Here is a 26,314-nt window from a genome sequence, read left to right as displayed (position 1 = left end):
ACTTTATGATTTCATTATTATTTAAAATTTTTATAAAAATCAAAATCATTTAATTGAAATAATTTAATGATTTTGATAAGTGAATGATTAAAATTAAATAAAAATTATTCAATTATTGTTAAGATTAAATTTAAATCTTTCAATTAAATTGTGGAAAACTGGAGTTGGATTTTTTAAAAAATAAATAAAATATAACTTGTCACCTCTGAATCTAAAAATAACCACATTTTTTTTTTAGATATCATCAACATTTGTTTGCTTTGTCTAACAAACCATAAAAACATTACTTCTAACAAATTTGTGTTTATTTTATAGAATGTTGGAAACAAATGTACATTAAATGGAAAACAGTAAATATTGTTTGACATTTTTCAAATTTCAGATTTACATTGATAGTTTTTAGTTTGTGTTCTGTTTATGAACACCTAGGCAGACGCCCGGCATGGCCCAATCATACAATATGCTTAAACATGACATTTTAATTTATGCAGATTACGTATGTATTATTATAGAATAAACCTTTATTGATTATTATATATTCCGAGGAATAATTTGCCCAATGAACTAATTCGCAAAAAAAAAAAAAAAAAATTTTTAAATAACAATGATAATATCGTTCATCAAATTCGATCTGTTTACAATATCACGTCAGCTGATATTTGGGCTTGACATTGAATGCCCTGGAAAAGTCACTTCTGATTAATGTTTAGTTTTAAAATATGAAAACAAAGAAATGATTTGCAACGATTTTAAATGGTGCCTCTTCTTTTATCATAAATTGAATTTATTAAGAAAAAATAAAATAAAATGATAAGGTACACCCGGGTTTAAACAGGGAATCATTCAAACTGTAGTCGAATGTTCTACCACTCACCTATTTCTCCAGATGACAAGAAATCTTTTTTTTTAAGAAAAAATGATTTGCTGAGATTTTATTTTTCTCCCTTTGTCAGTCTAACTTAAAATATTCCCCTGTAAGAAAATTTTTTTTTTATTATCTATAAGAGAGAAAGACTATTTTTTAAGATTAGATTGTTTTTGATTTTCGATACTTATAGCATGAATTTCTGTACAAAACATATCCAAGAACACTGCCAGACATATAAATTACCTTGGTGTGAAATTTGCAAAAGATAGGCTCAACCGTTTCAGAACCTATAAGGAAGAAACTCACAGAAAGTGACTTTTCTGTAAGAGTGGAGATTTTGGTTTATCATCCAACAATAATAGTCATCACATTCATAATCATTAAAGAAAACATTTAGATTTTTTTCCATTTAATATGTGATTAAACGGAAAATAATGAAAGCAATCCAGCTGACTAGTTTTATTGCTAACAGAAAAACAAAATAATTATTTAAAGATTCAACTTCAAGAAAAACAAAAATGCTGTGATAAAAGAAAAATGATTTGCAATTTTAACTGAAATCAAGTGAGATTCAACCCAACAGAAACTATCTTAAAATTTAATGAGTTTATGTTTTTGGTTCAGTTTACCATTTCAGCTGATGAATCTCTGAATGAATCATTTGAAGGTTTTTGATAAATTGCAGGAACGTATCTGTAATTTGATTAACTCCACCTTTTCTTCTTCACAGCAACCTCTCACACACAGACGTGATGTTGCTAGTCTCACTCTTTTTTATAAATACTATTATAGCATGTGTTCTTCAGAATTGTCTAATCTATCCTCTGTTTCCTTTGTTCTAGCTCATTTGACTTGTTCATCAAATGGTTTCCATCAATTGTCTTGATATCTCATTTGACTTGTTCATCAAATGGTTTCCATCAATTGTCTTGATATCTCATTGTAATACAGTTTCTTATTCCAGCAGCAAGATTGTGGAACCTCATCTCACTATTTTCCTCCTATCTACAGCCTTGATCTTTTCGATAATCATCTTAAATTCTTGTTAGCTCCTTACATAAAGTGGCTTCATGCCTTGTCTCAAGCAATTTTCATTAAAAAAAAATATGCTTGTTAGTGTGCAGTCTAGTGATCAATTGTTATCAAACTCGATTCAAATATTGGTCATACCGATTTCCATTTTGGATATTTAGGTCAAAAGGTCAAAGTCACACTTTTGATGATTTTGATTCTGTTTATCATAGAGACTCACAACCTGGTCCATATTGTAACGAATGAAGTTTTGCATCTTATATGACCTTTGACCTTAAAAAATCGGTTAATGTTGAAATTTTGATAGAATTTCTAATCCTAATTTTTGCTAATTTGATTTATAGATCTGATGCTCTTGGATTTGGATCTTGTCAAGGCAGGAGAGGGTACTCTTAGAAGCTCCACCCCAAATGTGGAAGCAGTACTCCATCCTGGATAATATTTGAGTCTTATACAGGTAGAGTATAGTATCGGGAAATGACATACTTTCTGGAGCAATAGAATAATCCTACAATTTTTCTAGTCTGTTTATCAGAGACTCACAACCTGGCCCATATTGTAATGAATGAAGTTCTGCATTTTATATAAGCTTGGACCTTAAAAGACATTTGTTTAATTTCAAAATTTTAACTTCTGATTTTTGCAAATTTGATTTATGGATCTGATGTGCTTCGATAACAATAACCATCACGTAAAACTTCAGTTTAATCAGAAAAATAGTTCCTGTTATCGACATTTTCATAATTTCAAATATTTCTTTACAATATGGAGAAGTAAGATCCAGATAAAATTTTGACCCATCCTTATGTTGTCAAGCAGATGTATGCAACCTCATGAATAACTTATGCTTTTGTTCTCGAATATAATCAGTCTTTGCCTGCCATTTTGGGTTCTGTACAAAAATTACAATTGAACCGATTTAAAGGATTAGATGTTTTGTTTTTAGATATCACTTTTTAATGAAGTCAACATTTTGGCCTATTTCTGATTAAAATAGCCACAAAAAAAAAACAAAAAAACAAAAAACAAAAGGATGATTTTCATCGTTTCTTATTTACCAAATGGAACTACAAATCATTCTAGTCTGTTGCCATATAGAAATGGTAAATGTGTAGCTAACTTGAATATACATCAACGTTTTTATAGCCTTTATCATCTAAAGAAAGAATAAGAGAAAGTTAACCTTCGATTGCAGATTCTTCATAGAATGGCACTTGCACAATAGGTGAGCTCTTTTTCTCCAGTTCTGAAGGACGTCCTAATGTGAATGTGGCCCCGAGAATTTTTGGCTTCTTTGCCAGACCGACTGGTATGGAGGCACTGCCTTCCCGTTTCCGGTCAGAACTCGGTAAGGATCCAACATGTTTCTTTCCACTTGATCCAGATGGAACTCGTAGGTCAGAATCTGTAGATGGTTTGTTTTGTTTGCCTAAGGCAATAAAATCTCCAGGCGGCGGAAGAACTGAAAATAAAAAACAAAAATATTCATAAATACAAATTGTCATCATTTCAAACCTAATTTTCTCCTGGAATCTGTCTACAAGAGAAATGGAACATAAAAAGGAAAAAGAAAGGTAAAGAAATTTACAACACAATTTCTTACGATACAAATAAATGGATGGCTCACAATATGTTCAAAAGGACAAAAATTAATTTTTAGATAAGCAATGTGGTATTAAAGACTGAGTGAATTGCCTCCCTTTAATATACAGAGACGTATATATAGTCTTTCAGTATTTACTTCAACAATAATCATTCTGAGCTGGTGCATCCCTTTTAGATGGGGTCAAAAAGTCTCCAAATAGGTTATGCACTGTCAACCAGGTTTCATCCCTGTCCTACTGCTGCAATGTTGCATCTCTGTGCCTGTTTTACAAGTACTTCAATGGCATGTGCTCTGATGAACTCATTGCATTTGTGCTCGTTTGACATTAATTAATGATTAATCTGCCAAGCAGCAGAATTCAACCCCTCCACTGTTGTGGTCCCTATGATATGTGGTGGCCCTTTGGCTATGATCACAGTGTAGTGTCTGTATTATGTTGTGGCAGGCAGTGTCAAGGGTCAAAACAACTATTATTAATTGTTAAATTATTTAAGTTAAAAAGATATTCAGAAAAATGTGAAAAAATAAAAAATAAGAATATTAGTTCAAATATTTTTGTTAAAATGTTTAACTGGGGAATTTTAACTCCAAGAAAAATGTTATGAATAGAGGAAAAACATAAACAAGTCTAGTTTGGAATTTGGTTTAGTAAACAATGATGTGACGTATGTGAAAACAAGATTGCCCACTTTGGCTGACGTAAGAAAAACACAAGCCAGGAGAAATCAGAATTAGAAGTTGAATCTGGAATGGGATGTCGAGGAGAGGAGTTGTGGGTTAGCGAGCCACTGGGTTAGAACGGACAGGAGTTGTCTCTGGATCCAATGGAAGCATCTACAGACCAATTTAGAAAAATGTAGAAAAAAAGGTGAGCTGCAAACTCCAAGATGTCAAACATTTTGGAAATAAAGATCTAGAAATGATAACTCAGCGTTTTAGGTGTTCCGTTCAGGAAAGAGGATGCCTTCATTTCAGATGACTGCTGCCAGAAGAGAAAGATACAATGAATAAGTTATGTGTTAAGCAGACAAGGGTTTATTCATTCATTGTTAAAAACTCTGTTATTATCGTAAATATATGAAAACGCCTACATACACATAGAAAGACTTAATTATACATAAAAGATCGACATGTACAGGCACCTCATATACAAAGAAAGTAACTGTTTTTATAATTCTTACCATTGGACAATACACAAGCATCGATTACAGAAACATGTATACTTTATAACTAGACATACATAGATGCGGTTACATAAAATGCGAAACACAACATTTATTTGATTTGGTAATACAACACCTAGATGCTGAAAGTCCTTAATAGTTTCTTCCATTGGACTGCTACTTTGGAATTCCTTCCATGTCTGTACTAACATGTAGAAGTTTAAATGTAACACAGACAGACATTTTGCTTCTTAACTCTCCACATAGTACCTCGTAGACACAATCCTAAATAGGAGCTTCCTACATCAAAGTGGTAATACACCTTGATTGGGGTGTATAAGAGTAAAAAAAAAAAAAAAAAAAAAAAAAAAATGAAATACCTATTTTTTTTTTTTTTTTTTAATTTAATTCAATTTTCACCCCAAACAAGGCACAGTGCCACTTTGATGTAGGGGGCTACTATCGGGGACATAAGTGTATTATGAAGGGAGATGAGTAGTAAGATGTCTGTTCACATGACACTTGAACTTCTGCATGTCAGTACAGTTGGGAAAGCAGAATCCTGGAAGGGAGATCCAAAGTCTAGGAGTTTTGGGGAAGAAACTATTGGAGTAGAAGGCTTTCTTAAACCTAGGGATCTCTACTGTAAAGGGGTGGGATTTAGCTGCTTGTCAGGTTTGTCAGGGGTATTCACATCGAGGAGATACAAGTGCTTGTAGTTCATCAGAGCACAATTAAAGTACTTGTAGAACAGGCAGAGGGATGCAACATTTCATCAATGGGACAGAGGCTGAAGCCTAGACGAGAATTCAGGACCTATCAGGTTGGCGACTCTTATGAACCCTATCCAGGAGTGAGAGGCAAGTAGTAGATGCATCAGCCCAGATGTGACAACAGTACTCCATACATGGGCAAATGGTGGCCTTATAGAGATACAGGATACTTTCAGACGTAAGTAGTTTTCTAGATTGGTAGAGAGAGCCCACCTTCTTCGCACCAGCCTTGGCAATGCTCTCAATGCATCTATTCCAGTTTGATATAGGGGGCTACTATTAGGGACATAAGCTACAGGAGTACTATATAGGGAGTTGGGAAGCAAGATGTCGGTTTATGTTACACTTGAATTTCTGCATGCCAGCACAGTTGGGGAAGCAGGGACCCAGAAGGGAATTCCAAAGTCTAGTGGTTCTGGGGAAGAAACTACTGGAATGGAAGGCTCTCTTACATCTAGGGATCTCTACTGTGAAGTGGTAGGATTTAGGTGCTTGTCAGGTTTGTCGGGGGTATTTATGTTGAGAGGGTACAAGTGCTTGCAGTCCATTGGAACATTCACCATTAAAATTCTTGGAGAACTGGCAGAGGGATGCAACGTTTCATCGATGGGACAGAGGCTGAAGCTTTGATGCCAGTTCAGGGCCTATCAGATTGACAACTCTCTTTTGAACCTTGTCTAGAAGCGAGAGACTAGTAGCAGTTAATGGTGGCCTTATAGAGGCACAGGATACTTTCAGGTGCGGTGCGAGTAGTTTTCTAGCATGGTAGAGAGAGCCCACCTTCTTCGCAGCAGCCTTGGCAATGCTCTCAATGTATCTATTCCAGTTCATGTTCCCTGTAAACGTTAGGCCGAGGAGTACAATTTAAAACGATTGTATAGTTACTGTGAGAAACCTATTGTTAAAAACAATCAAAACTCAGAATAAAATATTAAATAGTAAAAATCAAAATTGAAGTGAAAGTTAAAAAAATAAAAATGTCACGACTTTAATAGAAATAATAACACAAATAGAAAAAAGAAAAGTAAAAATGAATAAAATTTAACTAAAAAAAAAAAAAGTTCCTCCTCCCCCTCCAATCTACAAAATAACTATTTAACAAGAAGCCTACTCTACAAAACCACAATATATACCAATGGAAACCAAATGACAAAATATTATATCAAAAAACCGCACTTCAATTTTAAGATATCACACATTCAATAACAAATATCCCAGACATATCATTATCAAACCATTATGGAGAACTTCAGGAGGGTTTATAAAATATAAAATATCATTACAGAGGAGTAATTACTAGGGCTATGACAACAGCATATTCTTTTCCTTGTTTTGATTATCAGGTATATATCCACTGATATCTTATGTTTTTATGTAGAGTGATGTGATCCTCGGTTGATTAATTGTGTCTGTGTTGGATATATGCTCGAGAGTAAAAACAATGAAAAGAATATGCTGTTGTCATGGCCCTAGTGATTACAAACCTAGAAACAAATGACAATTATTGAAACCTGAAATCAATTATTTTGCTTTTTGTGAGGAGGAACCCAGATGTAATTTTATTCATTAGATCAGCAATTAAAACGAAATTCTCAACAAATTCAACAAAAACAATCAATTTTAATGGATTTAAAGAAACATGAAATGATGAAAACAAGAAAAACACATGAAAAATTCTCTTTTCATTTTATAAAACTTTATAAGTCATCAAACATTTAATTATGAGACAAAATGCTCTGGTGACTTTCAATTATACTTACATGAACTTGCTGTGAAAGAGATACGACATTTAAGAACTTGTGACATCATAAAAATTTTACATGTTATAAGAGATGTATGGAGTTAATTTTAGTAAAGAACAATTAATCAGAATAAAATGGTTGTATTTTTTTTTATAAATGAGAATTGGGATATAAAATCTCAAAGTGTACAAAAAGGAGCTCAATTATGAATAAAACTGAGTAGGAATCATAAGGTTTAGTTACTTTACTAGGAAATGATCAGATGGGTATTGTTTTGTGAATTGGTAAAATAGTGGGATTTTTAATATGGACACTTTTTTTAATATCTGTTTTCACACGAGAACTTTTTTAACAAAAAAATATTTAAAAAATTAAATAAATCTTATAACTAGATTTGTTTGGTAATATTATCCTAATATACATTTAAAACAATCGACCTAATTAAATTTAACATAACATGACCTGAAAATGTTAATCTGGACAAATGTTTTTTTTTTTTTAAATCTTATTCACCCTAAAAAGACATAAGACACTTGGACATAAGAGTCTACCGTTTGAAACCATATCTATAAGTACACTATGTAGGGAGTTGAGCAGCGAGATGTCTTTACATTACATTTTAACTTCTGCATATCAGTAGTCAGGAAAGCAGGAGACTGGGAGGGAATTCCAAAATCCAACTATTTGAAGGAAGAAACTATTAGATTTAAAAATCTTTCCAGCATCTAGGGATCTCTACAGTGAAGGAGCAAGATTTTGCTGCTAGCTGGCGGTATTTACATTGAGTGGGTACAAGTGTTTCGAATTCATCAGAGCACATTTCATAAAAATACTTTTAAAATAGGCACAGAGATGCAATATTGTGTTATGGGACAAAGGTTGAAGCATAGCTGATAATGTGGAATCTATTAGATTTGAAATTCTCTTTTGAACTTTATTTAAGAGGGAGAGACTAGTGGTAGATGCACCAGCCCAGACGTGGCAACAATACTATATGCATGAGTGAATGATGGCTTTGTAGAGATATTGGATATTGTCAGGTGTGAGTAGTTTTCTAGCACGGTAGAGAGAACCAACCTTCTTCGCAATATCTTCAATTGTACTAATTAATTTTGATAAAAGATTTAATTCTATTCTGGCAAGAACCTTTCACATTAGCTTAAACAGAAAATGCCATCAGAGTGTTCTTCCCCATGACAGATAATTCTGTTAATTTTGGAATATGAGGTCTTCCACACAGATGATTTGTTTATACTGCTGAAGGCTTCGTGCAGAACTAATCATACTTTTTGGTACAACTGCTAACCTCAGTCAGTGCAACTGAATACCACAAGACAAAGTATACAGTAGACTTCAGGTTTTACAGAGTTTTTCTTCTTCTAGATGCATGTCTTAACAAAGACGGAGGGGGGGTGCATCTCTCCCAGTGAATTAAAAGCACCTCCAGATACCAAACTGAAAATTTCTACATTTCAGCAAAGTACATACAATGCCCAGCATTCCGAAATGGTCACCCATCTGGTACTGACTAGCCTCAGCATTGCTTAACGTTGGTGATCTAATGAGAACTGGTGTGTCAACGTGATTGTGCCGTATATTGTTCCCTATGCTAGCATGCCAAATGGATGAAAATTCTCACATGATGATGATGAAATATTAAGATCCACATACAGGATGGCATCAAGTCGATTATCAAGTAATAAATCAAGATATATCCATTCCAAAAGTGATTGATAAGAAATTACTGATTAGTAGGCTTGGTTACATTTTTGGCTTAAATTGACCAGTCAAGGTTTTAGACTATATGACCTCCTCAGATTCATTCATCCAACTGAAGAAATGTGCTATTTTGGAAAGTGTGTATGTAGGATTGATAAGCGAGATGCTTCTTAGGATCTGCAGACAATGTCCATATGGGAGTAGGGATTTAGAGATGCAACTGTTTTCTTGCTAAATATATAATTAGCACTGGGTTATGCTTTTATTGTTATAAACTATTTTCACTTAGGAAAATTTAGGGTACTTCTCTGTCATCACACTCATATTAAATATTGCACTTATAAATAAATTAACAGGATAATTTTATGAAATACTTTCTACACGAAAAATATTAGTGGACACTAAAATTTACAGAAAATAAAATAGTGCTTTTTTTCTCATTTGATGGGATTTTAAATCTCTATTCATGAAAAGGTATATTAAAAGGTAGTTAAAAATTAATTATTACAATAATGGTGATGAAATTTCAGCTCCGGATAAAAATAGAATTTCATAAATAAAAACAATATTTTTATTCTAAGTAAATGCTTTATAAAAGTTTTTTTTTTTTTTTGAACAGCAATATTTTATATGGGTGTAATGATGGAGCATCAAATTAAAATAAAATTGAAAAAAAAAAAAATTTTAACTGCAAAATCAAGGGAGATAACTCAATAATTCACACTAAATCTATGTTGTAATGCTTATGGATTCCTATTAACTGCGTAAAAATGATTTTTATTATTTAAAAATAAAACTACTTGATCAATTTACATAATTTTTAGAATATATTTTCTTTTCATCCTGAGTACATACATCACACAAATTTTTCTTTATTTTTGTTTTTGTTTTAATATAAGGAGAATTCTGGACAAGAACTGCTATTTTAATCGTGGAGACTTTCATATTTACTCAGTAAGAAACTGCTAAACAAAAATAACATTACACTTAAGACAAACTACTACAATACACTCCTGACATTTTTATTTTGTTTTTTACTTGCTAAAAAATTAACTGTGGAATTCGAATTGAGGAAAAAAGGTTTTATTTATAAAATAAAAAAGGTTTTATTTATAAGCAAAGAGGAAAATATTAAATCAATGTTGTTGTTAGCGACTGTTTATTCATATATTCACATCTAGAAGAATTAAAAAATTATAACAACTGAAAATCCAAATGAAGAAAAATATTTAATTTTTTTAAATAAAATTTAAATGCAAAAGGTGAATATGTCAGAACTCTTAAAATAAGTAATGAAAGATTAAAATAAAAACTTTTTAAACCAAAAGTAAAATTTTATTTTTAATTAATAGAAAAAAAAATGGGGCCGGGGTTATTTTAAGGGATGTTAATTGAATAATTTAGTTTCAAAATGCATTCACCAATTTTGGATGGTTTTCCAAGGGCAAAGAGATCACCAGTTGGAAGAAAAGCTGAAAACCAAAAGAATATGATGAATTATAAAAAAGATGTGTAACAATATGATGCTGACGATGGATTAACTTCACTCAAAGTCATGTAATGAAAAAAAAAAAATTCAAAAGAATCATTTTAAATATAATTGAGAAAACTTAGAAATTACAACATTCCTTTGACCAATAAAGTGAACAATAAACAATTATGATTCATCAAATATTTGAAACGGAATTTCATTACAAATTCTAACTAAAATTAGGTAACAACTAATATTAATCAGATGAACAATGGCATAATTGGAATCTGGAAAAAACTGAAGCAAAAATAAGCAGTTATGAAATTGAGTCAAAAATTAAAAATATTTTTTTCAGAAATTAAACAGAAAAGAATTCAAGGGAATTACATAATTACTATATCAATTTGAGAAAAATAACAAAAAGAGAGATGGATTTGATTTTGACTCATCGGCATTCAGCTACAATGAGCTGAGCTGGCTCCTCCTGGAGAACATGCAGCAGTCCGTAGCTGTGGAATGGAGCTAGGTTTGACATCAGCTTTGAGATGGTGAGTAATCGCATCTTTATTTGGCCTCCCAGGCGTCTTTGAGCAGTTCTGGAGTTCTTTGCTTTGTGAATGAAATCTCCTGGGTTGTGGCATACAGCATGGCCAAACCAGCAAAGTCTCCTCTTTAGAAGTGATTTTTACTTTTATTGCATAGTATCTCTGAAAATTAAGTCCTAGATAGTAACCCCCTACATCAAAGTGGCACTACCTTGTTTGGGGTAAAAATGGAATTAAAAAAATATATACAAAATATAATAATAGAATTATAGACCAGACAGAGCCATATATTTGTATACATAGATTTACTTGTTTATGTAATAAGGACAATCTATAATTGGGGGAAACTGTTCTATTAGCAATGCCACACTATTTTTTCTTTAGATCAAATAAACTCAAATCAAGCAGTACTGAAAAGAGCATAAAAAACAAAGAAATAATATCTTTGGTTTTTTAAAATCAGCCCTGGAGTTATAACCATTCAAAGTATCAAAACATGTGTGGTTCACTGGATATTTTGCCTTAAGTCAATCCTATTCAAATGCATATAAGCTTGTGACTGAAAATGGTAGGAAATTTGCACAATTTACAAACTAACCCATCTTTAAAAAGCTGTAAATTCATATCTTTTTAAGATATTATAATGAAATTTTGAACATTTTATCATAATACCACGAAGGTTCAGTTGGCGTTATTTACGACCATCTCACTGGGTAACTTGCATACTAATTAGCATATTCCAGTTTCATTTTAACAGCTTTAAGTAGAAACATTATAAAAATAGCTAAGAAAAATGGTAAGTAAGGCTTTATCATCATAGGAAGTATTATTCTGATGGACATTATAATTTGTCATTATAACATCATGAAAAATCAAAGATGGCGACAGAGAAATCTAAAATGGCCACCATGACATGATTCAAAGAAATTATTAAAATGTAACGCTCAACATAACTTGTTTTTTTGAACAGAATAAACATTTACAACACCAAAAATTTATCGAGGTAGGTAGAAGAGTAATTTGCCTTTGGTAACATTTATCTGTTATATATTTGTCACAACTTCTATCGATTCGTGCATAACAAGTTTTTACCCAATTCTTTTAAAATTTTTTGGACAAACGAAATTAACATATTTGCTATTAAATAGCATTTGAATGCAGTTTATATCTTTAATTATCTTTGTACTACAAAGCGTCAACTTTGAAATATTCTAACTTTTGACTGGGAAGACGCACATGTGTTTGAATTTCGTAGCAAAGACAATTCTTTTCCCTGATTAGCTAAAACAACTAGAACACACCCCAACTGCTTATTTGCAAAAAGTGATCTACCACCAGCGGCCATGCTATGCTGGCATGTTTTGTCGTTAATAGTCGGATTTAAATAGCGATTTCTCCGAATACACAAATCACAACAAGAATATTAAAATACCATTTTAAAGTAAATTTTATTGTGAATCCAGTTATATAAGTTTTATTTTGATGAAAGTAGGAGAAATTTACTTATTACTAATTCAAAAACTATGAGTGTCAACTTAAGTAGCAGTGTGCGCCTTGTCCAGCACTGAACGTTAGGGTGTCTGGTATTTCTAGTTAAATGCTCTTTTGCAATGGACAAAAATTGACCAGTTTAGTATTGACAGATGGCAAGTCTCCATATATCCGTAATCTAATTTGAAAAGCTCAATACGGATGTTATCTTTGCCTGCAGCTTTGTTACTTTTTAGGTTTTTCATAACAGCAACAATCTTTTCCAGTTGGAGAGGGGGTGTTTGGCAGTCGTAAGGAGTTGGATCAGCATTATTCATCGTAGCAGTTGGGAAGTGATGATATTTCAGTGGTCAACGACACAGACTGACGACCTTGGTGTCCAAAGTTCGAATCCACTTCATTCCACAAAAATCACTTTCACTTAGGATGTTTATAACCTTAACGTGGTCCCTAGCTGGTATCTTCCTAGAAAAATATAGGAGAAACCAATGTCAATAATAGAATCTTTGGATTCATACGATATGATCGGAGTAGTTAATGGGGGCTGTTAGTCATGGTTTAGCAGATTGTAAAGGGATGATGAAAATTAAACAAAATATTGACAGAAACACAAAAAATGTCACCAATCATGTGAAAATGTAATGTTCTGCCAGTATTTTGTTTAATTTTCGATTTTTGAGGAATTATGGAGGCTTGAATGAAACCACCATCTTGTTTTTCATTCTAACTCGACACATTTGACACTACTTGTATTTTTGTAGACAATGCGTGACAAGGCGAACGTCATAGTAGCAGACACAGAAATAGAACTGCACGTACATGACTGGACCGAAAGCGAAGCCTGTACTCATTTGCATAAATGTGGACATCAGGGGCATAAAACACAGTGAATTTCTGAGTGTAGAGAGTATTGGTTTCCAAGTCAGATCTGCACGTGTCGTTCATTTTGGTGTTGACTGCCATTGTAAAAGTAGAGGAGGATGAAGTAGCAGATGATGAAACAGAAAAATCAAACAATTTTTAATTAAAAAAAAAACACTTTAAAATAAGTTAAAACAGAAAATTTACTCAGGTGGATAAAAGAGTAACCTATCTTTGGTAATTTTTATTAGTTATGTATTTATTTTTTCATGCTTTTATTTGTTTTGTTGGCTATTCTAGAAAATACCAAGTTTCTTTTTTTTTTTAACAGGCTTTGAGAAAATTCTTGTTTTAACAAAATGAAACACTACCGACTAGATATTAACAATAAAAGCGGGTACTTATGCAGATCATCTTGAGATAATCATGTTATTTAAATTAAAAAGCCATTCTTATTATGGGGAGGAGGGCGTTTCTATACTTTCACCTAACAATTCAATAAATCGTAAAACTTAAATTGAACTCGAAAATCCTATCTAAAAAACTGCTTCAACCTAACAATTTAATAAAAAATAAATTAAAAAAAAAAGATATCGTGAAACTTGAATTTAACATGAAAAAATATTTTTAAATAGCACGGTACCAAAAATGCATAAGCACCTTAAATTATATTAACACATATAATTTACATGCCTTCATATTTTTATTTTTTTGGTAATACTTCTGCAATTCATGGACCATTGGTGCCGCGCTGTTTTTTAATAGTATTTTCAAGTTAAATCCATATTTTACAATATTTTTTGTTTATTAATTGTTAGGTGAAAGTACAATATAGTTAGAAAACACTCTACCCTCCCCATTTTAATAATGGCTTTCTAAATAATTTCATTATTTCAGTATGATAACATAGATGCATAAGTACCAAGGGATATTTTTACATTAGGTTCACCTCTAGGTGTGTCAGAATTTTGGGGGAATTTTTGACACCCTTAACACAAAACTGCGAATAAAATATACAAAACTTGTAATTTCTCTTGTTAAAGTAGTTTATTTAATTTCTTTATGGAATATACTTCCAAAATAAGCTATTAAAGTTTTTTGAAAAATAATAGAAATATTACTTTTTATTTTTTAAAAAACAGTGTTTACAAAGTGTCTGCATGCAGTCATGCAGCCATTTTTTCTACGTAATGAAATGAATTGAATTTTATGAGTTAAATTTTTTTCAATGTTTTCAATTTAAAAATCTATCAAAACTTTTCTATTCGTTCAATTTTTAAGATATTTTCAGGTTTAATGTGAAATTTTATGCTCTTTCCAATAAACTGAATATAATATTCTAGACAAAGGTTTTTTTTAATTACCCCCTCCTATTTTGAAATGTCTATCAAAATGAAAATAATTAATTTTCTCACCTCAGATTTATATATCACAAATTGAAAATAAAAGATCAATAAATAAAATAATCTAATTTAAAACAAAAAAGAATAGCTTTGTGCAAATTTACGTGTAAAGTCAAAAGTTTAAAACCTTTTTTTTTAAACCACGTTGATTTTTTTTTAAGCGGAACCTCATATTTTTTAAATATTGTCTAGTAAATATTAAGCACTTACTATAATTTTTTCTATTTCATTCAATGTTGTTTTATTTTAGATATTTAAAAAAAATTCATTCACATAAGTGTTTGATCTGATATATTTTATTTCTTCTTTATGAAGAAATAAAATATATCAAATCAAACACTCATGTATTTCTTTAAGAGAATAAAAAAAATGGAAAATTTGTCGAGGGCTTTGTTTATAAAAGTAAACTTACTTATGAGAATGTAATCATTTTTCAAGTACGTTGACCCATATTGACTAACCTTTGTTGACAGAAAAACACATGTCAGAAATAGAAAGGGGAGATTAATTATGGCGCTTTTAGACCACTGTAGTTCTCAACTCGAAGAAAGGGAGACAAGCCTGCTCTGTGACCATTTGATATGACAATTTAAAGTTGCGGTATTTTTAAATCCTTGCTTAAAAAATTATTTTATTTAAAAAGTACATGGAATATAAAATATAAACATGGATAAATTCTTAACAATGAAGAATGGAAGTACCCATTGATTAGTATTTTTTTATAGGTAAGTGATTTTTTGGAATTTATATATATTTATTATAGTCGAAGTAAGTTAAAATTCGTTGATTTTCTTGAAATTTTTTTTAAAGAAAACCGATTTAAAAAAACAAATATTGCATATTTGCTATTAAATCTGTTATTTTTAAATTTGGTTAAATTACAAAATTTTCAAAAATTAGGATTTAAATTACAAAATTTTCAAGTAGTTATAAGCTTTGAAAGATAGTAAGTCTAATTATTCAAGTTTTTATCACGCATTTTTAATGATGACTCTGACACTGTCATTTCTTTAAAATGATGACTTTTATAGGTTTTCGACTATGCTGAAGAAGAAAATCTCTTAAGTTTTACAAAGATGAGATATAAAAACCTGTATTATGCACTGTAATTGGTACTCCTTGGGCATTGAGTTCCATGGCGACCAGCAGAAAAATTTAATGGGTAAATGTTTACTTTAACGACAACAGAACACTGACCAATAAAATTTGGATTTTTAAAAAGTTTTTGGGGTCGCTGACACTGAATCTGATATTAAACCCGTCGCAAATTTACCGTTTGCATGGTATTAACCCCTGAATCTTGGCACTATTTTGTGCCAACTTACCGGCCACTGCCATAATTTATGCTATTCTTAAATGATGCATTCGCGCATGGACGCACATAGTAAGGTTACTTGTCACATCGCAGTAGAATTTTTTAGCAGACATTTAAAATAACAAGAAAGTTTTCAAAAACAAAATGTGGTTCATTTTTCTGTGTTACATAGTTTTTGATGCTTTTTTAATTGATCTAAAAAATTAAGTTTTCACGAGCGGTCTACAAAAGCATTTTTATTTTTCGTTTATTTAGTTTTATTTTTTTTTTTTTGGAGAGGGGGGGGGTTCAATTATAAAACTTGTACAACATTTAACAGGTGCTTCTGCAGTTTAATTTACTGTTTTTCCGAGCAGAAGAACTGTTTAATTTTTCACAAAATTATGTTTACATTGGGGGGGGGGCGACACAACCTGTCCCCGCGAACGCATCATGTAAGAATAGCATAAACGATGGCGGTGAGTTGGCACAAAATAGTGCGAGGGTTCAGGGGTTAATACCATGCAAACGGTAAATTTGCGACCGGTTTGAATATCAGATTCGTTGTCAGCGACCCCGAAAACCTAAATAAACCCAAATTTTATTGGTCGGTGTTCTGTTGTAGTTTAAAGTAAACATTTACCCATTAAATTTTTCTGCTGGTCGCCATGGAACTAAACGATGAGTACCCTGTAATTCACTAGTAGCCATGTTCGTGTGCGATAAACAAATCACCTCCACAATTTTCTTGAAAAACATTACGAACCTCTTTTGGAATAAACAACTCCAACCTCCCCATGTTAAGAACGGCTTTCGAAATAAACACCCCAACCTCCCTATATTAAAATTTGTGGAGGTAGATCTAATGTAAAAATTTTCCGTACCAGTATTATCAAGTTTAATTTTTACGGTATTTTTTGTTTACTGAATTGTTAGGTGAAACTACAGAATAGTTAACGCAACTCCCCTTCTCATATTAAGACGAGGTTTCTAAATAATACTATTTCAGAACGGTCCATAAACTGTACCATTTTCTTAAAATCAGAAGAAAACATTCATTATTTTAAGCCGAAGAAACAATTTTTTTTATCTTGAATAACAACGTGTTTTCAGCCGGCTAAAAATAATGTAAACTTAAATACAGTTTTCATTTAACGGAGAATAAAAAGAAATCAATAAAAATGTCATAAATACTCCACCTTTGCTTTTCCCTCTTTTACCACTTCCCGGCTTCATGATGTCAATAATACAAAAGCATTAAATGGAATGTCAAACAGGACTTTAAAACGGATGATTGTTAATAAAACAGCAACAACAGACTTGATAGAGTTTATTTGGCAACCATTTTTGTTGCAACAAAATTGCTCTCCTCGAATTTGCGTAAGAAGAGCTTTTCCTATCAAGGGAGATAATTCCAACTTACTTAAGGCGGGGCAATTGCTAGAAAGAGAGAGCGATAAATCCCTCCAAAGAAAAACGTGTATTCTAGGTGGGAAGATTTAAAATATTTATCTTACGAAGAGTTACGCATCTAAAAGGAGAGGCTAGAGAGTAGCAAGCAAGGCATAAATCATAGCATAACGAGCACATGTTGAAGCAAGCGGAATTAATAGCAACAAGTAAATATCGTCAAGGAGGTGGAGTCGATGACGTCACACCGCGGGATTTGTTGCTTTGTCTATCGTACGCCATGACAATACGCGATGAGGAGGGGGGAGACTCGATCGTTATCAGCAGACCACTTGCTATATGACTAGAAATGTCAACAACAACAACAGAACAGCACTCAAAACAGTTTAGCTCCCTCTCATAGATAACATGGAGCGATAGCATCCTCCCATTTTCACAAGATTTTCTAAGAGATTAAAAAAAAATTAAAGCGCACCTTGTCTGTTTCCAAATTTACCTTTCGTGAGTGAATTTAATTTTCCACCCTGACACGCATTAAGAAAGAGGGACTGTTGTAACGACTTATCCGTTTAATTGTGAAAGGAGGAAGATACGGCTATCGTTGCTTCACGCTTAAAAACACGGATATATTCACTCTACTTTGGTTTTGTGATTGCTAAAAAAAATTGATTAAAAAGGTAAGTTAAAAAAAAAAAGTCAAACGCTCTTTTTTTCATTTGTAGCCGATTAATTAGCCGATTTCCAGTTGATTTCATCTAATTTTAATTTGATTTATTTGCATGATCGTTTTTATATTAGTATTGATTTTATTGATTATCATCATATTGCTCAATCATTTTATTTGGAGCAAATCCAGAATTCAGCCTAATTTTTTTTTAAATACAGAAACATTTTATGATCTGCGTACTCGTCATGGAACGACCATACCATGTCACATTCCAAAAATTACGTAAATTGATCAAGTTTTTTTAGTTTTTTTTTTTAACCTAAGAAAATAAATTTTTATGACGAAGCCAGAACGTTGTCTTCATTCTCTTATTTAATAAAGTGAGACAACTCAATTTCGACTACTGAGATTTTAAAATTAGCCTTATAATGGCTACGATATACTATTAATTGCTAAAAAGTCATTAAAACAAAGATGCTTTTCTTCTTATACCTACTTGATCAATTTACGTGATTTTGGGAATGTGAATATGACGAGTACAACGATTACAACGTACATCATAAAAATTATGTTTTTTTTTTTTTTTTTTTTTTTTTAATTAGGCTGCATTCTGAATAATAAAAAAAACATTGGCATGCCTGTACATGCACTGTATTATGCAATATTCTACAGTTCCACTAGAAGCTTATTTGAAAAAAAAAATTGTGAGGTTGCACGGTCGCAAAATACTGTCGTACTTTGGTTTATCAGCACATATGAATCGTAATACTTGACTTTTGGGGTGTAACTTCGATTTTAGCACGAATTTTTTTCGCAGTGAGAATTTAAAGGATTCGCTCGTTTTCGATGCCCAATAAAAGAAAAAAAATATATTCGAGGGGGGGGGTGACTAAAACGCTGTTTATGGTGTAACATTTGAACATTTTTTTTTTTTTTTCGGGGCCTTTAAATTCACTGTTAAAAATATATTATTTATTCAGTTTACGGACCATGCTAAAATAATAACGTTATTGTTTAGAAAGCCATTCTTAACACGAGAGGGTAGGGTGTCTTAACTATTCTAGCAACTTTTACTTAATAAAGAAAAGATAATGCAAAAAATGAATTTAGCTTGAATCCTATTCGTAAACTGCACAAGTATCAGATTAATTTCAGAATAGAATTAAAGTTTGGAGGAATTGTATTTTAACGGTCCCCAAATAATTATTGTCAAATTAATATTTTCGATCAAAAATTTTAGGGCTTGAAAATGCAATTATAACTAAACATGTCGCTATAAATAGTAATGTCCTGGATGTTCTATGAAGAAAAACACAAAATTAAAAAAAAAAAAAAAAAATGCCTTTCACTAACTATAACACTAACCCTAAGTCCGGTGGCAATATGAAAAGTGACAAAAACGTTAAAAGTAAATTTTGAAAAAACAAAACAAACAAAAAAACAGAGTGTAATATCATTATTCATTTGTGCTTCTTAATGGAAAACAGTATATTTCGATTGCTCCACTATTCTATGAGAATGAGAGCTTTTTTTTGTGTGTGGTTGTTCATATCCGAAAGGTGTCTAAGCTTTTCCACCTCTACGGCATTAGGATTTCTTTTTTCTTTTACTCTTTCAAATATCTGACGAGCTTACTGCAATCGACGGTTTTATTTTTCACGAAAACTTTAAACAAACATGACCCCCCCCCCTAATTTTTGGTATATGTGTTGCACTGTTGCAAATAGCAGGTGGTTTCCTACGCGGTTAGGTATCACATTTTTATCTGACTTCGACACTGCTCCCCCCCCCCCACCGTACACACACTTCTTATGGCAACGTTATACTTTTTATTGTGAAAAAATCCAACAACTGTTTAGAAAAGGGAGTTGATGGGGACCAAAAGACCGTCGACACACCTTCGCAAATGAGGTCGGTCCGTTAAGACCGAACAAACACGACATTTACACTCTTAACGCCCGCCCCCCCTCGTCCAAAGCAAAGGGGGTTGTCCCGGCTGTGTTTATAGATTTACTTAACTCTCCTCACGAGCAAACAATGGCGAGAATCCAGCCCCTACTCCCACCAAAAGGTCGTTGTTCCTATTTTCTTGCCTCCCTACGAACAGACACAAGGTCGGCTTTTAATGTGGGGAAAATCCAGCTCCCCCCAAAAAAGGGTAAAACTATACAAACACCGTGACAGCGAATTAACCCTACCCCTAACCCTAACCCCTAACCCTAACCCTAACCCTAACCCTAAACCCTAACCCTAAACCCTAACCCTAACCCTAATCCTAACCCTAACGCTGTCACGGTGTTTGTATAATAATACCCAAAAAAGGGGAACTCTGGATAGGAAGAAAAATGAAAATTGTCCCCTCCGTGAAGGATTTCTCTTCCACTGACTGAGGAGAGAAAAGGCGAGGGGCAGCATTAGAACAGCGTTCATCTTGTTTGTGTGTGGAACTTTATATCATTTTGCTAATCAGTCGATTCAGAATAAATTCGGGGAAAACGTTTTAATAACACATTGGAGAATCCCGGGAGAGGAGGTCTATAAAACAACACGGAAGTCAATTCGGTGCTTGTTAAGATGTAGTCGGCAAATCATTTTTTTTAATGTATTGTTTTAACTAAAAACAATATTATCTACTTAATTGTCATGTCGAAAATAGTAATACATGAAAGAATTAGGAAAATTCATCAACTGCTATTGTGTTTTTAGTAAAAAAAAAAAAAGTCTATCGCTATAGACAACAAATATTACAGCCATGACACAATCTAAAATATTCGTTTCGGAGTTATGTCCCCTGCGTATAGCCTTTTATTTTCTACTTTATAACGTCTAAGAAAAATGCGATTTTACCCAATTTTCTGTAAAAATTACTTTTAATTGTAAATAACTTTATACTCGAGGATTTTTCGTAATTTTTAGATATATTACTATTTTCGGCATGACAGTTAAGTACATATTATTTTTGCTTAAAACAACATGTAAAAAAGAAAATCGATCTGTCAACTGTATCTAAACAAGCACCGTCAATTCGTACATTACAATTTTCCTCAAGGATTTTGTAGCGTAGGTCGCACTGGTGTGTGTGTGTATATATATATATATATATATATATATATATATATATATATAAGGCGTATTCTGTAATTTTGGTGTTCAACCGTGGCCTTTTCTTTTTTTCCTTTTTTTTTAACGGCGGTCACCACTTATCAAGGCCCGGAAGCCACTCGGGATAAGGGTTATTGCAAGTACAGTACATTAGTGTGGAGATTTAATGTAGTGTTTACTTAAGGGGGCGGTTCATTAGGAATTTGTTTACATTGGACTTGAAGACATCTAGGTTGTAGTCAGGTGGGAAGTAGGCAGACGGAACAGAGTTCCACAGGTGTGCAGTTCTAAGAAAGAAGCTTTGTTCATGGAATCTACATTTTGATTTAGGCACAGATAAAGAGTGGGGAAAATTTTTCACAGTGGATTCAGCTAGACAGGTGTTTTTCGTGAAAGATTGGCGAGGGGGGCCAGAGATTGGAGTTCAGACGAGCACCTGCCATGGAAATAACGATAAAACAAAGATAGGCTCGCAACGTCTCTTCTGTGGGAGATAGGTTGCAGGGAAGAGAAAAGAGCATTCCCCACTAAGCCATAAAGTCTATTTTGTACTCTGTCAAGGCAGGATAGGCTGTTTTTAGCAGCTCCTGCCCAGATATGGCAGCAGTATTCCATCCTTGGACGTACTTGGCTTTTATATAGATAGAGAATTGCATCAGTAGTGAGATATCTTCTGGAGCGGTAGAAGGATCCCACCATCTTTCCAGCGACCTTGGCAATCGACTTGATGTATGTGTTCTATTTCAGATCAGGAGTGAAGGTCAAGCCCAGAAGTTTGTCAAAACATGGGGCTTCTCCTAGACGAGAGCCATCCATTTCAATTGATGCCAGATAGGATCAGAGCGTTGATGATGTAAGGATAGGAGTTTGGTTTTAGATGCATTAAAGGTAACCAGCCACGTTTTCCCCCACTGGACCACACGCTCGAGATCAGAGGAGAGAGAATCAGAGAGGAGAACTTTGTCATTTACAGCCTTTGATGTGTTGTCGTAGATGGTCGTATCATCAGCATAGATGTCAACGAATGATTTAAGTATGTCTTTAGGGAGATCATTGATGTAGATCAGGAAGAGAGTTGGGCCCAGGATTGACCCTTGAGGGACTCCAGCATTAATACTGCAGGCCTCTGATTTTTGTCCATTGACCACTACTCTTATGAGCCTATTGGAGAGAAATGATTTAATGATTGAGAAAACATTTCCAGTTATACCGTAGCTGGAAATCTTGTGAAGTAGGCCCTTATGCCATATCTTGTTGAAGGCCTTTGATATGTCAAGAACAATTGCCCTAGAAAGGAAGCCTTTGTCGAGAGATTCATTAATCCTGTGAGATATAACCGTTAGCACATCTGCTGTAGATCTTGCAGAATGGAAACCATATTGTGTGTCACGAACAAGGGTATTTCTGCTGAGGTGGTTGACTATTTCTCTATTTAATATGGATTCCAGCAACACTCATGACACACAGGAAACTTATTGGTTTGTACTGAGAGGGCGATGACTTATCACCTGAATTCTTAAATACAGGGCAAACTGATGAGGTTTTCCAGGGAGTCGGAAAGTACTTCTCCTTAAGGCAACGCTTAAACAGTTTCGTAAGTATGGGAGCAAGTTCTGGTTGAAGCTTTTTTAACACTATAATTCGGATGCTGTCAGGGCCAGTTGCTTTACTGGAATCAAGGTTCTTGATTAGCTTGGCGACCTCATGCACAGATATTTGTATGTTACCTAGCTTGTTCTGTGTTATAGGAGGAAATATGGGGAGTTGATGGCCTTCGTCGCATAGGGTAGAATTAGCTGCAAAGTTCTTTGCAAATAGTTTGGCTTTGTCTGATGCTGACGAGATGACCTCTGGTCCATTGTTCAGGATCCTGTTTGTTATTGCCAAAGCTAGTGGGAACCAAGCCGCTGCTCAGCTACTTCGGATTTAACAGACTGGGCATATAACTCTTGCATTTTTTATTACTCTTTTACAGTGGTTGCTGGCGTTCCTGAAAGCAACTTTAGTCTCAGTGCATCTATTACGTTGGTAGTTATGGAAAAAGTGATTTCTGTGCGCGATAGCAGCAGCACATTCTAGGGAGAACCATGGCTGGCTGTTAGGTTTTTGTTGGAAATTTTTAGATGATATGAATCGGTCTAAGCCTACAATTAACCATTCTGTCAGATCTGATACTATAGAGGACACATCCTTTTTAAACATGGAATGCGGAGGTAGATTAGATATGAATGTACGAAAGCCATCCCAGTCAGCCATAGAGTATCGGTATACAGTACAGTGGAGGGGTACGTCTGGGGACTTATTACATTTCATTTTTATCTTAACTGATACGACGGAGTGGTCGAAGGATCCTAGAGGAGAATGAACGGAACATGAACATAGCTCAGGGGAAGTTGGGAGAAAAAGGTCTAGGAGGCTTGCATATTGACCGGTAGTATCGGACACACGGGTGGGTTCGCGAACCATCTTTATAATATTACGAAGGCCACAGTTCAATTCGTTTTAAAAATGTTAATCCGGTTGCAACTCGTTCGAATCTGTCGTGAGGGTAAAATGACGGCAATTTTTTTTTTTTTTTTTTTTATAAATTTAAAAAAATTAGGTGCTTCTTAATATGAGACGACAGATCGATTTAAAAAAAAATGTTGTCTTAAGTCAAAAAATTTTCATATCGAAAATAGTAAGATATTCAAAACTTATGAAAACTCCGAGTAGAAAATTATTTGGTGCTTATGCACTTTTGTTACCGCACTATTTTTTTAAAATAGAATTTTCAAGTTTTACGATATCTTTTATATTAAATTAAGTGAAAGTAGAGAATAGTTAGAAAATATCCTCACCCTCCCCATGTTAAGAATGGCTTTCTAAATAATAGCGCTATTTCAGCACAGTAACAAAAGCGCATGAGTACCAATTATTTATAGTTAAAAGTAATTTTTACGGAAAATTGGGGAAATGCATTTTCCTTTAATATGAACACCTTGAAGATTGCGAATATAGGGAACATACTTATCTCCCTTTTTGACACTTCAATGGCTGACGTTTTGTTTTAACCGATAATGATAGATTTTTTTTTTACTAAAAACACAATAGCAGTTAGTTGTACTCAATGAATTTTCATAATTTTTGGGATATATTACTATTTTCGACATGGCAATTACAAAAGTACTTTTGCTTTTGGCTTAAAATCTCATATTTAAAAAAAAATCGATCTGTCGATTCTATCTTAACACCAAAAATCAGTTACCTATGCCAATAATTTATATAAAAATGAGAATACCGTAAAAAGCAGTTGATTTTGTGTTCATCGTCTATCAGTCCTTTTTTTAAATTTTTTTTTTCCTAAATGGTGCAAAACAGAAAATATATATACATATATCACAGAATTCTATTACCATTGGCATGTTTTTGTTTTTTAGAAAAAGGGTTAGGGTTACTTTTTCAGAATAACAAAAAAAAAGGGTGTAACAAAATAAACAACAAATAAATGTTACCAAAAGCAAACTAAGTTATCTTTTCTATCTCCCTGTGTAAGTTTTTTGGGTTTTAACTTGATGGTTTTTTTTTTCTTTAGTTAAAAATAAAGGTAATGTAAAGTCTGTCGAGTTAGAAAAACAAAATGGTATTATTCAAGCCTTGATAATCGCTGAAAAATTGAACATTAAACAAAATATTGATAAAAACATGTCATGTATATGTCATCAATCATGCGAAAATGTAATATTGTACCAATATTTTGTTTAATTTTAGATTTTTGAGAGATTATCAAGGTACATTATGGTTCAATTGAGGTCATCGTTTTGTAAACAATGTTTTGAATTATTTGTAAGTACTTCACCCGAGCAACGCCGGGTTAACACTGCTAATATTATGCATGCTAATTTTTGTTAATGAATATTATGTTATGTGAGAATTTTATTCCTACATAGTTTAGAACTTTGACAGAGGGCAAAATGCAAACACAACAAATTGAAAAGTGCACTTACCTGATAGTTTAGTTACAGGTTTACTTTTCTTGCAAAATATGTTTACTTTTCTTGCAAAATATGTTGTCATCTTGCGGCTCTGCATAAGCCTGGTAATTGACTTCTAGATGAAGTAGTAGTTGAAAAATCTATAATAATTCGTAATTGTCCTTGGCATGAAGAACTGTTCTTTTTAATACAATGATCAATTAGTAATTCGGATGCATCCTATGAGGTTGTAAATAATCAAAAATCAACAATGTTTGCTGACTGAAAGAAAGAAATACCTAACTTATATGGTTAAATTGTATCAAAGATACCATAACAATTTGGGCACCAAAGGCCCTTAAATTAAGAAAAATAATATGAGTCCGGCATCTTCAAATTTTTACCGGAACTGATTTTCAATTGAAAAGGCCCACAACTCCCGCAAGTTCAAATTTGAATTCAACCAATAAGAATGGCTGTTTTAAAACAATGTATTGGACTAATCAGCCAATGAGGAGGCAGGATTCAGTTTGTAATTTCTCACACACTGCCAAAGGAGTAAAGAAAAAGTAATGGTTATCCATTATTTTTTCCAATTATTGAATAGAAAGTAAATATGTATTAGACTGTTAATTAGGTGACGGTTAAGTAATTCTGATGGCCACAACGACTCAACCAACAATTGTAGTTTTCTTCTTTTTTTTTATGTGTGTGTGTGTGCGTGTGTGTGTGTTTTTTTTTTGTGTTTCTGTCTGCTACAATAAATAAATTCATAACCAATAAACCTAGATTACCAATATATTAATAACAAGAATGATAACTTGAACATAAGTCAAGTAATAACATAATAAATGCTGAAATTAAAAACTTAGTGTGACACTTTTTCTGAACGATTCAAACAAATCCACTCTCTGAGAGTATCCTGTTGTTTTACCCGAACACTGTCAAAATGATACCAACTGTCACATCACAACATGCCATAGATCTGTCATTTATGAGGGAACAAGTTGGACAGAATAAGGGACCACCTTTTTCCTTAAATTCTGAAGGCGATATAAAAACACCCATTAAATCCAGGATAAATAAGTTCTTCAATGAATGAACCTATTTGCATGTGTTCTTTAATATTACAGGCCGAGTAAACTTTACTATCATTCCCATTTATGAGTCCACGTACCTTGCCTAAACTCCAAAAGCGTCACGTTTAATTAACA

The 26,314-nt window shown here is 33.0% G+C and overlaps 2 protein-coding genes across 5 annotated transcripts in view; one reads left to right on the top strand and one right to left on the bottom strand.

Moving 5' to 3' along the window:
- The window catches only part of LOC145286324 (integrator complex subunit 1-like), a 179,609-nt gene extending 162,243 nt beyond the window's left edge, over nt 1-17,366 (bottom strand). Inside the window, exons 1-3 of one of the 2 annotated variants that reach the window (XM_080135246.1) lie at nt 17,168-17,333; nt 10,325-10,375; nt 3,084-3,362 (exon numbers count right to left, since the gene is read on the bottom strand). In XM_080135246.1, the coding sequence (XP_079991372.1) occupies nt 3,084-3,362; nt 10,325-10,375; nt 17,168-17,204 (367 nt within the window). In that variant the 5' untranslated portion in view covers nt 17,205-17,333. Of the gene's footprint in view, nt 1-3,083; nt 3,363-10,324; nt 10,376-17,167 lie in introns of both variants that reach the window. The other variant, XM_080135247.1, reaches the window with a different exon arrangement.
- A 5-nt stretch (nt 17,367-17,371) lies between these two features.
- The window catches only part of LOC145286326 (transmembrane protein 184B-like), a 254,925-nt gene continuing 245,982 nt past the window's right edge, over nt 17,372-26,314 (top strand). For 2 of the 3 annotated variants that reach the window (XM_080135255.1, XM_080135252.1), the window contains exon 1: nt 17,390-18,055. The gene's annotated coding sequence lies outside the window, so the exon portion shown is untranslated. Of the gene's footprint in view, nt 18,056-26,314 lie in introns of all 3 variants that reach the window. The other variant, XM_080135250.1, reaches the window with a different exon arrangement.

The sequence above is a fragment of the Euprymna scolopes genome, chromosome 10 (assembly GCF_053919585.1).
Source record: "Euprymna scolopes isolate OS-2025 chromosome 10, ASM5391958v1, whole genome shotgun sequence".
Lineage (NCBI taxonomy): Eukaryota > Metazoa > Mollusca > Cephalopoda > Sepiida > Sepiolidae > Euprymna > Euprymna scolopes.
Note: the sequence above shows the minus strand (reverse complement) of the source record. Positions and strands in the feature narration are given on the sequence as shown.